The sequence below is a fragment of the Tiliqua scincoides genome, chromosome 1 (genome assembly GCF_035046505.1).
Source record: "Tiliqua scincoides isolate rTilSci1 chromosome 1, rTilSci1.hap2, whole genome shotgun sequence".
Classification (NCBI taxonomy): Eukaryota; Metazoa; Chordata; class Lepidosauria; order Squamata; family Scincidae; genus Tiliqua; species Tiliqua scincoides.
In genome coordinates this window covers 307,115,876-307,133,508 of record NC_089821.1, presented here as the reverse complement: position 1 = coordinate 307,133,508, position 17,633 = coordinate 307,115,876, and the positions used below count along the sequence as shown (strand labels likewise).

At 43.2% G+C, this 17,633-nt stretch overlaps 1 protein-coding gene across 1 annotated transcript in view; it reads right to left on the bottom strand.

Annotated features, from left to right (window-relative positions):
• The window catches only part of LRRC9 (leucine rich repeat containing 9), a 64,201-nt gene that overhangs the window by 41,149 nt on the left and 5,419 nt on the right, over positions 1 to 17,633 (bottom strand). The window contains 11 exon segments of the mRNA XM_066612364.1: positions 2,394 to 2,507; positions 4,710 to 4,831; positions 5,879 to 6,055; positions 7,568 to 7,699; positions 9,132 to 9,340; positions 10,311 to 10,466; positions 11,672 to 11,854; positions 13,868 to 13,938; positions 14,763 to 14,826; positions 15,116 to 15,256; positions 16,015 to 16,233. Of these exon segments, the coding sequence (XP_066468461.1) occupies positions 2,394 to 2,507; positions 4,710 to 4,831; positions 5,879 to 6,055; positions 7,568 to 7,699; positions 9,132 to 9,340; positions 10,311 to 10,466; positions 11,672 to 11,854; positions 13,868 to 13,938; positions 14,763 to 14,826; positions 15,116 to 15,256; positions 16,015 to 16,233 (1,588 nt within the window).

The following is a 17,633-nucleotide window of genomic DNA, read 5'->3' as shown; positions in this document are numbered from 1 at the left end:
AGGTTAGGAGGCTGGCAGCTGGGGAAAGGACCACCCCACTTTTTATGGAATGCCCACCGCAGGGCTGTTCCCCTGGCACCCAGCTTGATGAACTTAAGGTGCCAAACCAAGATCATTTTAATTGCCCAGGCACTCAGTCTCTCATCTGTGCTGCTGATGCTGCTTTTGAGTTCTGCCTGTTTTGTTTTTGCTGCTTAACTGTTACTTGTACTGTTGGTGGCTGTATATTTTTTAATTATCTATAAAATGATTATTGGTTGAAACATTTATATCCTGCCTTTTCACCTCCCAAATAAAAGTGCTCAAGTTGGCTTACATAACAAAGACTGAAAAACAATTTATCCAGCAAAGACGCAGGCATACAATGCAGAAAAAAAGCAGAAATCAAACCCAAAGTTTCTCTCTCTGTCTCTCTTCACTTTGCCTCTAAAGAGATTCTCAAGATGGCTCATGATATTTTAAAAAGAACAATACAGTAGAGAAACCCTCAGGCCAATGATGGTCTGTATAGGAGCTGGTGTTATGAGCCTCTGGCCTTTCGAGGGGAACTGAGCCAGTGGTAACATAAAAGTACAGAATGGAACATGATATATTACTAGGCAACAGATCAATTAATGTTTGTCAGCAGCAAACAGTTAAAATAATGACAGAATGCTGGCGGTGGGGCAAGGGGGAGAACCACACTTCTTGGGTCAAGGGCTGCACAACAAAGAGCCCCTCTTAAGCATCCCATGAGTCCAGGCAAAAGGGCTTCATCAGATACTCTTAGAGGACAGGTAGATTCATGTGTGACCTTCTTGTTGATGAATGAAAGCCACCTTGAAAACTCCCTGAATTATAAAGGCATGATATAACTTTTTTTTTTAGAACAAACCACTATAAAATTTAAGGTGGAGGCTATAACCAAGGTTGATAACGTTCTTTGTCAAATGAGAGAGTCACCAAATGAAAATGACAGGACAGACTTCTTAAAGTCACCTTGCAAGGACTTTTTTTTTTTTACACAGTGTCACAGAAACAGGGAGCAGGTGTATAGCCAGAAGCTGCTTAAGTGCAAACAGGTTCTGATGACTTCACCCATGCAAATGCTGAGCCCTTAGGGTGCCATTGAAATGGCTGTTGGGCTGCAAGCCTATCTGCACTCAGCTTGGTGGGCTGCCAGAGCCTGCTTTTAGTGTTTTGAGGGGGGACATGATTGAGACATATAAAATTATGCAGGGGATGGACAGAGTGGATAGAGAGATGCTTTTTACACTCCCACATAACACCAGAACCAGGGGACATCTGCTAAAATTGAGTGTTGGGAGAGTTAGGACAGACAAAAGAAAATATTTCTTTAGTCAGCGTGTGGTTGGTCTGTGGAACTCCTTGCCACAGGATGTGGTGATGGCGTCTGGCCTGGACGCCTTTGAAAGGGGATTGGACAAGCTTCTGGAGGAAAAATCCATTACAGGTTACAAGCCATGATGCGTATGTGCAACCTCCTGATTTTAGAAATGGGCTATGTCAGAATGCCAGATGCAAGGGAGGGCACCAGGATGAGGTCTCTTATTATCTGGTGTGCTCCCTGGGGCATTTGGTGGGCCGCTGTGAGATACAGGAAGCTGGACTAGATGGGCCTATGGCCTGATCCAGTGGGGCTGTTCTTATGTTCTTACAGGCAGCAACTCCACCACTGTCACTGTAACTATGAGTAGCAGCAGGGAGGACTTAAACCTTCTGCACTTCCAGGTCCAGTTAAATCTTCCCATTGGGCCCTAGGCTAGCTTACTGGATGATGGAGGAGTAGCTACTGGATTTGTAAAACAAACCCATGGGAAGAAGCAGATGGATTGTCGCCCAAGAAGTAAGCTGGGGGCCCAGCAGGGAGGCTTACTGGGAGGCAGTGAAGAGCAAGTGACAGTAGTAACTCAGCAACAATCTGAACTGTGTTTCCACAATTATGTTTTTTTTCCTACCTGAAAAGGGCAAAACCCCTGCTAATTGGGTAAGAGGCACTTTTTCAAGTGGGTGCTCCTTTTTTTAGCAGGGGGAGAGTAACTGGCCCACCTCACCCCAGCACTGTCTGTTCTAGTGGCTGTCTGTTGGTATTCATTTGCATCTTTTTAGATTGTGAGCCCTTTTGGGACAGGGAGCCATTTAGTTATTTGATTTTTCTCTGTAAACCGCTTTGTGAACTTTAGTTGAAAAGCTGCATATAAATACTGTTGTTGTTGTTGTTGTTGTTGTTGTTGTTGTTGTTGTTGTTGATAATAATAATAATAATAATAATAATAATAATAATAATAATAATAATAATAATAATAATAATAATAATAATAATTTGCATGACTTTTGCAAAGTGACTTTGCAGCTGTATCCATAAACATCTAGAGTAACGTCTCTTATCTTACCATGCCTGAATAGGTCCTCAGAATCTCCCTTGATTCTGGCTTGTTTTTGTAAATATTCAATTCTTGGACACTCACAGATACTAAGGCTATTTGAGAGTGGGATGGCTTCAACAGCTACCTCCTTGCTGCCAGGTGCCTTAAAAAGAGCAAAAAACAGGCCTCAGCATTCAACTCTGGACTAATGGTTTGATATACGATATGCAGGTGGGAAGCAGGTGGGAAGCAGGAGTAAATTACAAGGGAAGGAAGTCCAGGAAGTCTGTGACATGATACCAAAAGGGAGGAAGGAAAGTGGGCTGAAAAAGTGCAGAGCGGTTGGATTTGACTGCAGAGACTCAAGCTGCACTCCTCACTCAGCCATAAAACTCACTCTGTGACCTTGGCCTGATCTACCTTACAGGACAAATGTGAGGAGAAATGAGGATGGAAAGACTGATGCATCCTGGAGGAGGAGGTGCAATATTAACCTAAATAAATGCATTTTTATATTGCAATATATTTTCCCCCAAATCTCTTCCCTGGGGGCTGGGGGATAAGAATAGGTCCTCAGTTTGGCTGTACTTGTCGTAAGAGGCGACTAAACAGCCACCGGGTAGATGGGACTCGTTAGCCTGGGAAGGCAGCTCATCTGAGAGAAGGAAAACTCTGATCCCAAACCTCCACTGCCTTGTGGCTACATCCAGTTATGGAAAAGGCTTCAGGAGTCAACCTCGAGGCAAAATCCAGAGCCGGAGTCCCTGAGGCAGTTCATGGCTGAACACAGTCACACTCTGGCAACTCCTGTGACACTGCTGGAACCAACCATATTGGCTTCTGCCTTTCCATTGGACCATTTCAGCAATGTGGAGAGGGGGGATTTGCTGCATGGGAAACAGTCTATCCTCCATATCTACTTTACCCAGGCTTCGCGCACTGGAGAGGACACTGTTCCAGAACCACTATTCAGAGCGCAATACCATAGGCTTCCGAGACTGAAGGATGCCAACATTGATATATTGCAAGCTTGTGATATTGGAGATTCTTTTGGGGCAGACCTATTTTGTGTCCATGCCATGATTCCATCTGAGCACAAATAAGCATGGAATGTACAGTTGACTGCAGAATTTACTTTTTTGAGAATCAGCCTTCATTTTGTTTGTTGAGCTCCACATACATTGGATCTGGACCATTCTGGTGTTCCCCTTGCCCTAAAGCAGGGGTGCTCACACTTTTTTGGCTCGAGAGCTACTTTGAAACCCAGCAAGGCCCGGAGATCTACCAGAGTTTTGTTTACAATGTTCGCGCCATCATAACATATAACATTTATGTGTACAATGTATGTTGGTGTACCTTGAGCCCCACTGAGTATAACAGGACTTACTCCTGAGTAGACATGCCTAGGATTAGGCTGTGAGGCTGCAATCCTAACCACATTTACCTGGGAGTAAGCCCCATTGAGTACAATGGGCCTTACTCCCGGCGTTTCCTCCCAGAGGCACCTGAAGGGGGGGTCGGCACTCTGTGATCTACTCATTTTGCCTCGCGATCTACCGGTAGATCGCGATCTACCTATTGAGCACCCCTGCCCTAAAGGCTTCTGCAACCCTAAAGCTGCTTCCTGATTTATAAATGCCAACGGGTATGGCTGTAATGGTGATTGGGCAGCGGTGCACCCAAGGAGCAGTTTGTTTAACGCTTGATGTACACAGCTTAACCAGCCCTGTCAGTTTTGTGACCCACCAAAAACTGAGTCACGACTCACTGGTGGATCCTGACCTACAATTTGGGAACCATTGATTTATATGGATTACAAAATTTAGCTTTATTGGGGGTAGATTTGAATGGCCTGGGTGCTAAATTTTAATTTAGTATGGCATATTCACAGTTGATACACCATATCTGCGGATGTTTCCATGGATGTGTTGCTCAGAAGGGCTGCGTCAAAACTGCATTGCCAGGACAGGCCTGGCATCTGGCACTTGTTGCACTAGTTCTGGTGCGTTGTCAGTGTGCTATTTCCAGGACAGGCTTAGGATATGACAGACATCAGGCCTGTGTCTGTGCGCCATCAGTACCACATCTGAATAGGACTGAGCTATTAGCACATCCTCCCTGATATGCTAGTTTCTTATATGCAAGGAAGTGTTTGGTGTTTTTTTTAAATGAAGCACTCAAATAGTGAGACTCCTCCCCATACTCTGAAATATGCTAGGAGCACTGTAGCAGGGGACATTTCTGAAGGTGCAAATCACAGTTCAGATGAAATGCTTTATAACACAATGAGGCCAAGAAGTCAAACCTGGGAAGATGAGAGGGATGGGCTCTGGCACATTTAACATCCTCCTACCTTTTTTGGTACCTGGAAGCCTTCCTCCAGGATTTGGATGAGTTGTTTTTTTTTCAAGGGCACTTCTGGGGGAGAAACATAGAAGAGATACTCCAGCATCTTCCTGTAGCTTCTAGAAGAAGAAAACACCAAGATAAATAACTTTAGTCATACACATAAGAATTGATTCCCTGGTCCAACAAAAATTGTCTTGCTGAACCTCAGTAAGACGGGTCTAGCACACTACCCTCCCTCTAAGCGTGATCACTCAGGTGCCCTTTGAAGCTCCCAGGTGATGGCCTCTCTCTCTCTCTCTCATTTGCTTCCAGAATCTGCTCTCAAAAGTACACTACATTTGATCCTGGAGAGGCCATTCAGTTATCATGGTTAAAATCTGCCAACACATATCTCCAGTCTCTCCTCTTCGTTGAGTTGGGGATTTGAAGTCTGCCGTCAGAGTTTAAAGAAGTTCTCTCCTTCAAAAACACTGAAGATACATATCAAAGGTATCAGGAGACAGGACCAGCCCAGGCAAGTGGTTGTACCTGCCGAATGGTGGGACACCCACCTCTGCCCATTCAGTTGCCTTCGCCTCCTACTCCTTGGACTGAAAAAGAGTGGAGGGAGCAGAAGAGGAAATTCTGATCCCTAGTTCCCTTCCCCCTCCATCCCCCTCTTCCTTTTCTAGTCCAGAAAGTGGGAGAAGTAGTGACTAGCACATTAACAGGTATAGGGCAGGGAGCAGCGTTTCCCATGCTGTCTCAAGTGCTAAGAGGTCTGTGAGGAAGCCATCTCCTAACCATACACTTCCAATTAGCTGTCCATTCTGGGTTTGGAACAAGCTATCTGCATGACATAGAAAATGGGGGCTATGACAATATGTTGATCGTGATTCGGTACAGGAAAACCTTAAAAATGAACCCCCGACAGTGAAGAGGAGATCCACAGCATGCTTTGGGCTTGCACACTCTCTCCTTCTGCTGTATGAATCTCCCTTCCCCCTTTCCAAGATTTGATTTAACTATGGTGCAGTGTTAATGTTAACCGGATCCTTTTGCAATACCCTTTAAACTGTGGTTTCAAACTTAGGTTAACAAAGACAACTCTCATTCGCAAAATTGATCTCGTCCATCATATCACTCTTCCTTCTTTAAATTTCCTTCCAGAGTTCTTCACGTACACGGACTCACTGAAATCTTCTCTCTCGGCAAAGACTTGGAACTTGTCCTCGAATTTCAACCTCAAAATCCGGTTGTGAACTCTGATTACGCGATTCACTTTCACTCCTGTGATGCCATACGCTTTGAAGTCCCAGGCACAAAACCGGGATAGTACTAAATCATAACAGGAATTAAACCTGTGGTCAGGGAAACAGAGGACATTGAATCAATAGTATGTTTTCCCATCACTGGGTTCCCCTATTGTGTCGTATTAAATTCTGTTTCCTCCCAAGTTTTTTTTTTGTTGCTTTTTCTCTCTTCTCCAAAGTACCTCCATTCATCAAACACTTATTAAACCTCCACTCCTTAGTGCAAACTCATCTCTGTGCTTTATCTTGTGGCTCCTTATGTGTGGAGACCTCACCTTTCCCCTATTAAAAATTCATCTTCCTCTCTCAATGCATAATTTGAGCTCTGTTTCTTCTGATTACAAGGTTATTCAACTCTTTTTCCTCTTTTTGCTCTTTCTCAGCTAGCATAAAATACTCCCCTTTCCTTTCAACTCTCCTCCTGTCCTCAAGTCTCACGTATCTGTGAGCCTGAGGGAAGCGGATTGCTGTGTTTCCTATTTTTATACAGCACCTAGCACATATAAGGTGTTCTTGTAAATATTTGATGACTGTGATACAATCTGTGGAGAGAAAAAAATGGCAAGCTGTAGCCTATGGTCAGCTGGTGTTCCTTACTTACATATTTCAAATTTGCCCAGTGTAATTTTTTTTTTCCTTATTTTGAATAATAGATTTGGAACTGGGCACAAGATGGTATGTTACACCTCATAAATAAATTATTTTGGGCAAACCCTTTCAAGTGCTGAATTCTAAACAGACCTAAAAGTGATGTGCGACTCAGCAGAGTTGCACCAACTTCTGAAGAAGCCTGCCATAGACAGCGGGCAAAACATCACGGTAGCACTTGTTTTTAATTGACCATGGTTTTTCAACCCAATAAACTTTTATTTAAATCTAAACAGACCATCTTCTAGCATGTTTGATGGGCTTGCCATACATCCTAGTCTTGGTCTTAGGTGGTTCAATTTAACCACCAAATGAAGCTGCAACACTGAAATATAGTTGGTCTATTTGAAATGGTCTGAAATGGTCTTGGGCAGCCTTGCCAGAGGTGGCACACATCTCAGCAGCTAATGGCCACGGTTGTCCTGTCCCACAGTTTCCTTTCAGGCAGATAATATATTTGACACAGTGTAGCTCTGAAAAGGTACTGTAAGGGGGAAAAAAAGATGGCATCCAGGAGGATGACTGCTTAAGATGTTAGGTGCGAGTTTCAAATTTTTTTGTTTGCTCAAGAACTTTCATGGCCATTTTTATTGAATGGGGACAGGATTATTTGTACGTGGAATGATTTTAATTGCTGTTTTGTGGAATGTTTGTTTTAAAAATCTGCTTCTGTGGTTTTTAGCTGTTTAAATTTGCAACTTTGAACTTTGGTCATTTTAAGGATTTTATTTTGAAACACTTTGTTGATCTTATTCTTACTGATACCTACTTTGAGAATTTTATTTACAATTGCTAGGTATATTCAAAGGAAAGAAATATTCATGCCACAAAAGGATTCAAAACACATTAAACAAACTAGCCCCGCTCCCAAAGTACTGCAGACTGAAAATTTCGTATCTCAGAGAGCCATACCAGGAATCACTTGGAGAGCCCTCCTCAAATCGTGTATTTCCCACGGTTTCTAATTCAGTTAGCATAAACTGCACTATTAGATTACTGTTTTTCTTCTTCTTCTTTACTTCTATTTGATAAATTGCTTCAATTCTGCAACAAAATGAGCAGGACACACTTGAGCTAGAAGAATCACTAAAAGGAATAATTATGGAGCAGAGAAAATGGCCCTGATCCAAAGAATCATACAGTATGCTTGGTGCATTCAAGGGGGCTGACAGCACAGTATGGGAGGGCTGACCTCTACAGGGTGATTCTAGTCCTGAATATCTAGCTTTCATTAAAAAAAAGTCTCAAACCCAGACGTTTCCAACCCAGAGGTTTCATACTGGGCATCATGATGCGTTTCGGTGGGAGACATAGGCCCATCTAGTCCAGCTTCCTGTATCTCTCAGTGGCCAACCAAATGCCCCAGGGAGCACATAACAAGAGACCTGCATCCTGGTGCCCTCCCTTGCATCTGGCATTCTGACATAGCCCATTTCTCAAATCAGGAGGTTGCGCATACACATCATGGCTTGTAACCCGTGATGGATTTTTCCTCCAGAAATTTGTCCAATCCCCTTTTAAAGGCATCCAGGCCAGATGACATCACCACATCCTGTGGCAAGAAGTTCCACAGACCGACCACACGCTGAGTAAAGAAATATTTTCTTTTGTTTGTCCTAACTCTCCCAACACTCAATTTTAATGGATGACCCATGCTGTTCAAGTCAGCAGAACGAGTGGGCAGGCAGTTATGCCGGATCCCAACCCCCGTTCCCAGGGGGTTTGGAGTGACTTGAAGCCGCTCCGCTGTCCTCGGAGTTGCGCCACCTCTGGAGGTGGCATGGGTTCAAGGAGACCCATAGGGGCCAGGGTGCTTTTCCTAGGGGTAAGAGGAAAAGTTTCCCTTTGCCTCTGGCTGAGCCGACTCTGGCCCCTATCCTGCGCTGGATACAGTGCAAGCCTCTTGGCTTGCCTGTTCCAGTGCAGGGTTGGACTACGCCCTTAATAACTTTAAATAAATAAGGGTCCAATTCTATCCAACTTTCCAGTGATGATGCAGCCATGCCAAAGGGGTGTGCACTGCACCCTGCGGTGAAAGAGCAGTCACGGAGGCCTCCTCAAGGTAAGGGAACGTTTGTTCCCTTCCATCAGGGCTACAATGCAGCTTCATTGGCTCAAAAAGTTGGATAGGATTGGGTTCTAAGGCTTGTATTTAGGTTCTGGATATTTGGCATTAATTTTTCTGTCCTTCTTTCTATGCTATGGGCCTGGACGAATATTTTCAAGTCCCTCCCCCACCGGAATAACACAGCAGTTCAAATAAATGCAGGGTTCCTTTTTGGCTCCAACTGCTCCAATGGGGGAACAGACAACAAGGAAGGGGAAGGACAAAGTCCAAGGGAGAGAGTGTAAATCCAAGGCCTGCACTATATCTCACCCCAAGAAGAATCCTGGAGGACAACCAATGACTGATGAGGCCATAAGTTCCAAGCCCATTCAAACAGCAGCTCTTGTACATTTCACAAAACATACGTACTCCTCTAGTTTCCTATTCCAGAAGGTTATTCTTCTTTGGAGGGCATCTAATTTGTGACGAATCAGATCCTCGAGGCTGACTTGCTCAGGGGCCTCATCTGGACTGTCACAGTTCCCATCTGATTTTTCACATTCAGAGTCTCTGTTCAAAAGAGGTCTGCTAGCCCGTATTTTGCCAGACGTCTGCAATTCTGCTAGATCGCGTTCCACCTATTAAACAAAATGACAAACGCCTTGGGGCTCAGCCACAACGTATGAAATGGAATGCATCAGAAAACTGCAATATTAGTATTACTTCAGTCCAGAGCAACTTGCAAAAGGATTATAAAGGCTACCTCTCTTGGAGGACTTTCAGGGTTCAAGGTTAAATCAGGAAAAGTTGGGGAAATGTCAGACAATTTGCTCAAATTTTATATTACGGTGGTGAGGAAGGAGTTGCTTTTTCTAACTATCCCAAGGATGGCTTGAGTTAGAAATATAAATAACTACAGGGTACTTCTTGTGAAGGGATTGGGATCATGCTCCAACATCCATGCAGTGGAGTAGCATGTTTGTACAGGGGGCTGAAGCACACACTACACCCTCTGACTGTATTGCAGTTAGATTACGCATACACTGACTGGATTTTGAATGAGGCAACAGAACACCTAATCAGCTCACAAAGCCAACTGCTATCACTTTACAGCTTCTGCTCCTGGATGTGGCTTGAGTGAGCTGCGGTGTGATGGTGGTTGGCTTTTCTGTTGCCTTGTTCAAAATCCAGCCAGCATAGATACATGTTGCTCTCTGCCTGTGGATAGCAAAAAGACTGGGAGGGAAGAGATGCACTCCCAGAACAATGCCATGTGCCAGAGGGGGTAGAAGCAACAATACTATATGATAATGCTTCACGTAAGCCACCTTGAGGATCCTACTGAAAGGTGGGCAAGAAATGAAATAAATGAACTTGAGGATAAATAAATGAAATTTATGAAATAACCTTGAGGATCCTACTGGACTGTACATAGGGGTGGGGAAGGTCACTACTGCACAGAATTCTGGTGAGGAACATGTTGGCAATAGGCACTTGCAAGATGAGAGCTAGCGGGAGACAAAGTCCTGGCAAGTTCATGGCTTAGAAGTAGCTATGGAGCCTAATCAGCACTCATTTCACTTGGTGCTCTTGAATTATTTTGCTTACATGCTTTATGCTGCAGCTGAAGTGCTTAATTCGATCTTCTGGCAGCTTCTGAAGCTTGGACTTCCTCTCTTTCAGCTTTTCAAGCTCCTCATTGAGCTGTCTTTGAGCACTCTTGATTCGCATATTGTAGTACATCACTTTTTTAATCACCATCGACTTCAAAGATATAGGAAAGCCCAAAAAGTAAATATTATTTCATCCCAAGAAGTTCATCCCAAGAAGGCCTCTAAATGTTAACAGGAATTAGATGCAAAAGCATCGTAACAATCCTGAAATACTATCATATTTAAGTAACTTCTTCGGCTGTTAAATGGCATTTCAAAACTACTTACCCCAGTCCCAGTACGTTTTTTTATTTATTTTATTTATTTTAAGAAATTTATGTCCTGCCTTTCTATCCACTGAAGGACACTCAAGGCAGCTCACAATTAAAAATATATTTAAAACATAAAATATACATCTATACAGAAAGACATTAAAAACAATAAAACACAATAAAAACCTGGATCCCAAATTAAAACACATTCATAAAGCACCCTGCGCCCTGCTGTCAGCATAAAAGGCCTCCTAAATAAAAAGGTCATAAGCCCCCACCAAAAGGACTCTAAAGAGGGAGCTGTTCTCAATTCCAGGGGTTATACATTTCTAATGGATACGAACATGAGCCCTCTAGAGCAGGCATGTCAAACATAAGCCCTGCAGGCCAGATATAGCCTGCAGAAGTCTTTATCTGGCCCACAAGATAATTGGGCTCTCCCATATTTTGAAAATAACATATGCTGACTTTCTGTTCTATCATCACTTGCAGCTAATAAGTTTGTAGGTGAAAATAAAGTGCTTATTTTTGGCCATCGTCTGCTTAATCACTTCCTGCTTAATGATGTCACTTTTGGCCCTCAGCAGGCACGGTGAATGCTATTTGGTCCACTATATGACATGAGTTTAACACCTCAGCTAGTCTAGAGAAAATCAAAATAGCTTGGAATAAAAATGAAAAAATTCACTCTAATCAGTGGGAACAAACACTATTCAAAAACAAGCAATGACACAAAATATAAGTTGACAACTAATATGATTTTTAAAATGTGCACAGAGGGTAATTGGACACAGCAAACATAACCAAATAAACTAACAGTGCAATCCTATACATGTTCAATCAGAAGTAAATCCCGTTTCTCAGACAGTGCTTGGTGTGATATGGGCGTGCATCATCTATGAACAAAGAAGTATACCTTAGAATAATTCGGGAGGGTTCATGTGCAGATTTATTGATTACACAAAATAAAACTCCTATGATTGGTTGAGCAAGGTTCTGTTAATTAGGCTCTATTTCTAAAATAATTTGATAACTTTGCACCTACTTCTGCTAGTTCCTTGATCTGTTTAGAAGAAACATCATAAGTATCAAGCCTTTGAAGATGAGGAATATGATACAGCACATGTGTTGCATAATTGCAAAGGAGACAAATTGGGTTGGGTTCAAAGAGGGGGTCATTCAGGCATAGATCTGTTAAATGAGGTAGTCTTGCCAAGTGCGTAATTTCCTTTTGAAAAAAATGGAACCACATTCAGAATACATTTTATTTTTAGGGGAAAAGATGCATGTTTAATCCGTAAAAGAGAAGCCTTGAGGGGAAACATAAAAAAAGAAGAGGCTTCTTTAACCAAGAACCATTTTCATCATGCTTCCCTATACCACACTTAATTCCCATATGCAGTGGCGTAGCTGGTGGAGGGGCGGAGCACTCAGCCTGGCAGGGAGGTGGGCAAGCGGCCCCGGGGGCCATTCCCGGGGAGCCATTCCCGGGGGATCAAAGCAGAGCCATACGGCTCCGTTTTGCCCCCCCCCAACGGGAATGGCTCCGAAGGGAGGGGCCACTGAGTGGTCCGCCCCCCTCCAATTACGCCTCCACCCATATGCTGCCAATACCAGAAGTCCCCTCCACTAGTGGTGTCACTAGGGGTGTGTGGACCACGCCAGGTGATACCCTCAGGAGTGTGTGTGACATCACTCCTGTGACATCCTCCATCACAGCCAAAATTGTGAAAATCTCTGCATTTTCAAATAATACCATCATGTTATATATCATTCAAAGGAGAATTTAATGCAAAATGCAATGAAACAAGCTGTGTTGAAGTATCTGTATTCTATCAAAAGTTATGGCCGAATAACCATAAAAGGAAATCACAACTGCCTTATGTGACAAAAAGTGGATAACTCAAAACTGACCAATGATACTGATTGTTCCAATAGCCAATGAAGTGTTATTAGGACATAGTAGGGAACCATTAAGGCTCTCTTTTCTATATATCAGAACTAATACTAGAACTCTTGTTCAGTTATGGGAGTGTCATCAAGTTGGTCACTGGTTTTTGTTGGTTAATGATTCGTTGGGTGACCTGTACAGTTATATACTGAAATAAATTAAGTTAATAGGGTTGCACCAACTCCAGTGATGGCAATGCATGTAGGCTGTGCGTATGATATTGTAATTTATTGTGTATGGTCTGGTATGGGAGGAGGTCCATCATGGTGGTGACACAATGAGCTCTCGTACCAGGTGTCGCAACCCCTAGTGATGCCTCTGCTCTCAACATAATGTTACATAGCCTCCTGAAGCTGAGCACCACTGCTAAGAGACAGGTGTGGCAGCAAAACAAGGTGGGCCAAGGAGGAGGGAACCATTTCAGGAAACGCCCCCCATTTAGGTCCCGAACTTCAAGCTGAAAGTTCTTTTGTGAGTACTTCTTGCTCATCCTACATATATACCCTTCAACTGTACTCCACTAATAACTGTACTGTTTTCTACATTTAAGTAATTGACAGCCCAGCCCTATGGGAAGGATGCGATGATAGATCTTGTGATCCATCATCACTGATGGATGGATCCGGATGGAGCTGGTGGGCAGAGGCTCTGGAAAGCTGGCCCCAAAGATATGCTCAGAGGACATTTATGGATACCAGATCATCTACTACACTGATATGTTGGTGAAGGGGGGAAGGATTGGGGGGGGCAGAACAGGGCAGTGAGAGGGCTGGGCCCAGGACAGAAGCGGCCACTGAGATCCTGTGCTCCCAGTCCATGCCTGATGCACCCCCTTGGACCTACTGGATTTACACCAGCAGAAGAGCTGGCATAGATTCAAGCAGGCCCACTGGGGACCAGGGAGCAGCGGAGAAGGTAAGAAAACATTTCTTTACTTACCTGTCGGCTGCTGGTGGTCTCTGGCCAGCCTGAGGGATGCAGCAGAGGCTGTGTTGGCAATGCTGTATTACACAGGTTGGCTGAGCATAGGATTGGGCTCTTTGAATAATGTTAAGGCACTTATATCTCTAACACTAATTGCAGTACTAGAGATGGAGCTGCTGAATTTTTTCCAGGTTTTCACATTTCTATTAACTAGTGTTGCCAATATAGTCCGCCCCCCCCCCCCCCGTGGGACAAAGAGTCTTGAGGGTGGGGGAGGAAGAGTTAGCACCCTCTTCCCCCAGTCCCAGACTTGACCACAGGCAACCAAGAAAACCTATTAAATGGCAATGAGATTCCAGCACATACCTTCAATGAGCATATTCTGTTCCCTGACAGGTTTAATTTTTCTATTTTTCCAATGGAGTCCAAGCAATTTCCTAAAATATATATAACAAGAAGAAAATATTGTATCTCAAAGTGAATTTCTGTTTGTGTATTTTACTCCATGCATTCCGAGGGCTCCGGCCTAGTTACAATATATATCACTATATGAAGGCCTATTCCAATTCAGTGGAACAACAAAAATGAACAGAAGAATAATACACATTTATAGGCCAATCCTAACTAAATCCCTTTGTGGTGATGCAGAGGCAATGATGCGGGCTACACTGCCTCCTGCAGGGGATTTTCAGCTGTTGGAAGTCTCCCCAAGGTAAGTGTGGAAAGTCAGTGTGTAGGAGACTGGATCATGGGATGCACACAGGGGAAGACAGCACAGTTCCTTCTCCCTTGCTTTTGAACTGTGCTTTGATCTCGACTGATCTTGGAAGCTAAGCAGGGTCAGGCCTGGTTAGTACTTGGATGGGAGACCGCCTGGGAATACCGGGTGCTGTAGGCTTATACCATAGTCTTTCGAGACTGAAGGTTGCCAACCATTTTTTACTTGTCCTTTCAGATTTTGTTTTTATTTTATTTTTAAGCACGGAACCAGTTGAACAGAGCGTTTAACAGGTTGGAACTTGAACCACAAAGCCTCAGCTTAAGCACAAAGAATACTGGGTGTTTGTTGCAAGATGCTGGCCTCTTCTTGCCCTTTCCTCCATTGGCCTTGAGCACAGTGGTTCTCAATCTGCTTTCTGATTCTGCATTTAAACAGCTGAAGGTCGATGGCAGTCCCTTCTCCAGGTGCCTTTGTTCCACTTTCCACAACTGCAAAGCAAGCTGTGTAAAATATTACTTGGCATTTTAAAATATCACTTACCGATCTTATTAATAGAATTATCTGCAAGATTAAGATCCTTCAACTTCTGCAGTGTGTTCAACCCCTGTAAACATTATAGAAAGTTTTTGTTAGAGTCAGATATTACAGTCCCTGAAAAACTTATGAAGGACTATGCTGAATACTGTGCAAAACCTCTGTTTTGATTTTGCTTCCAGCAAATTGCAGAAAAATGAAGTCTTAAGTAAGAGCTTAAGGGCTCTTGGGTGGAATCAAGGAGATGTTCTGCCCTTAAGTGGCAGCATTCTGAACTGCTGCGTGCATTACCTTCCCCCCTTTAGTTCCCTTCACCCAGTCAATACAGAAGAATCAATGGCCAAAACCTCCAATCTTACCTCTATTTCTTTAATCTGATTGCCATTGAGCCAAACAACCTCCAACTTTGTTAAAGTCTCCAGATTTTCAATTCTTGAGATCATATTGCGATAGAGGTAAAGCTTTTGCAAATGAACACATGGTCTTAGACCATCAATTTTCTGTAAAGGAAGAAATCATGCATTATTTTCAAGTAATTGCAGTAGGAAGTGCACTCCTGAATGAAATTACCTTGATGAAAACATTCCCACCAATTTAACTAATCACCAACACCTTCTGACAAATGCTTCCGTCAAACAAATGCATGGAAGAGAGAGATTGATTTGTTCATCAAGGATGTGTCAGTAAGGAAAGGGTATAAACAATTATTTTTTAAATATGCAACATTTTATAACTTTTTTCCCCTTAAACTTCATGAACTGCTGCTTCCCAGATTGCTAGGATTCCCATTTTATAGTACCACAGAATCAATGGCATTCATCCATTACCCTAGCATAATTAACTTCATTTCCAGTAGATCTTTGCTGGTGTTTCTTCTGTATCTTTTGAGCTTTTTTGGGTCTGGAAGTCATTTATTCAGTTGTGTAAACTGCTTCGTGAATTTTTGTTGTTGTGTTGTTCTTGTTGAAAAGTTGTATATAAATACTCCTAATTGTAATGTAATATTCTTAATTGTAATGTCTGAGTGGGAATTTGAACAGAGAACTCCAAAATCTAAGCCAACCAAACCTGATCAACAGAAAGTAACAAAGAGGCTTGTAGCAGCTTGAACACTGCCAGATATACCACTGCATCAGCTTTCATTGACCAGAGCCCACTTCATTATACGTATGAAATCTCGTCTTTAGTTGGCAGAGGGGTAGAGAGAACTGTTCGCAGTGGGGGCCAAAGGATAAACGAAAAGAAAAGCTATACTTACTTTCAAGCAACACTCAGCCACCCAGAGCTCTTTCAGTAGTGGGCAGTGCCTCAGGTCAGAAATCTGTGAGATACTCTGTCTTACAAGAGTCAGCCTGGTTAAATTGGGGAAATACGTCAGGCCGACCATTTTGGGGTAGCCCGAGAAAAACATCTCCAGGCTCACCATGATGGATCCTTCTTGCTCAACTTTTTCATAAGATAGTCCATTGGAAGTGCACTGGCAACAGGGAAAGGGGAAGAGAGAAACAACAAACCGTTCATTCCTTTTCAATAAGATAACAATATTGTCACTCAATTACAGAAATCTTAATCATCATATGGATTTTAATAAATTCATCAGTTTAGTTCATAATTATATCTGCATCATCTGCACATGCATAAAAGAATACTGAAGACAAAAAAAGTCACCCAATTTTCTCCTTATGATTATATATAAAAGGCCATGTTAGCAAGATTCTGTTGATCTGAAGGCCTTAGGAGTGGACCTCAACAAGTGGGAAACCCTGGCCTCTGAGCGGCCCGCTTGGAGGCAGGCTGTGCAGCATGGCCTTTCCCAGTTTGAAGAGACACTTGGCCAACAGTCTGAGGCAAAGAGGCAAAGAAGGAAGGCCCATAGCCAGGGAGACAGACCAGGGACAGACTGCACTTGCTCCCAGTGTGGAAGGGATTGTCACTCCCGAATCGGCCTTTTCAGCCACACTAGACGCTGTTCCAGAACCACCATCCAGAGTGCGATACCATAGTCTTTCGAGACTGAAGGTTGCCAACACTCAGTTGGCCATGTTAGAAAGAGATGGAGGGAAAGCCTCTTCTGAGAAGGCACTTAGCATAGATTTCGAAGTACTTACATTAGAAATAATCAACTTTTTAAAAAAATGATTCTTTTTGCTTCACAGTTAATCAAGGACACTTTTTTAATTGAACAAAACATTTCTAATTGGCTATTCTGATGGATTAATCAACAAGGGCTCTCCTAGGAGTATGTCCCATTTAACTAGGTGGAACTAATTTTGGGGTAGAATGTAAATGTTGTACTCCTAAGAGAAAAAACTTTTTTGTCTTTTGATGCATTTTCTGCAGTTCTACGAAAAAAGCCCACATTTTAAAAATCCACACAAGAACTGCCCACAGAAAAAATGCTCTAATCCCAAACCCTACCCTTACCCTAACCCTTTCCCATTGAATCTCCCCACCCTAATCCTAACCCATGTGGGCAAAGTTTGTGGGTCTTTTTATGGCATTTGGGCCTCTTCAGCCTAGAAAAGAGACGCCTGAGGGGGGACATGATTGAGACATACAAAATTATGCAGGGGATGGACAGAGTGGATAGGGAGATGCTCTTTACACTCTCACGTAATACCAGAACCAGGGGACATCCACGAAAATTGAGTGTTGGGAGAGTTAGGACAGGCAAGAGAAAATATTTCTTTACTCAGCGTGTGGTCGGTCTGTGGAACTCCTTGCCACAGGATGTGGTGACGGCATCTGGCCTGGACGCCTTTAAAAGGGGATTGGACAAGTTTCTGGAGGAAAAATCCATTACGGGGTACAAGCCATGATGTGTATGCGCAACCTCCTGATTTGAGAAATGGGCTATGTCAGAAGGCCAGATGCAAG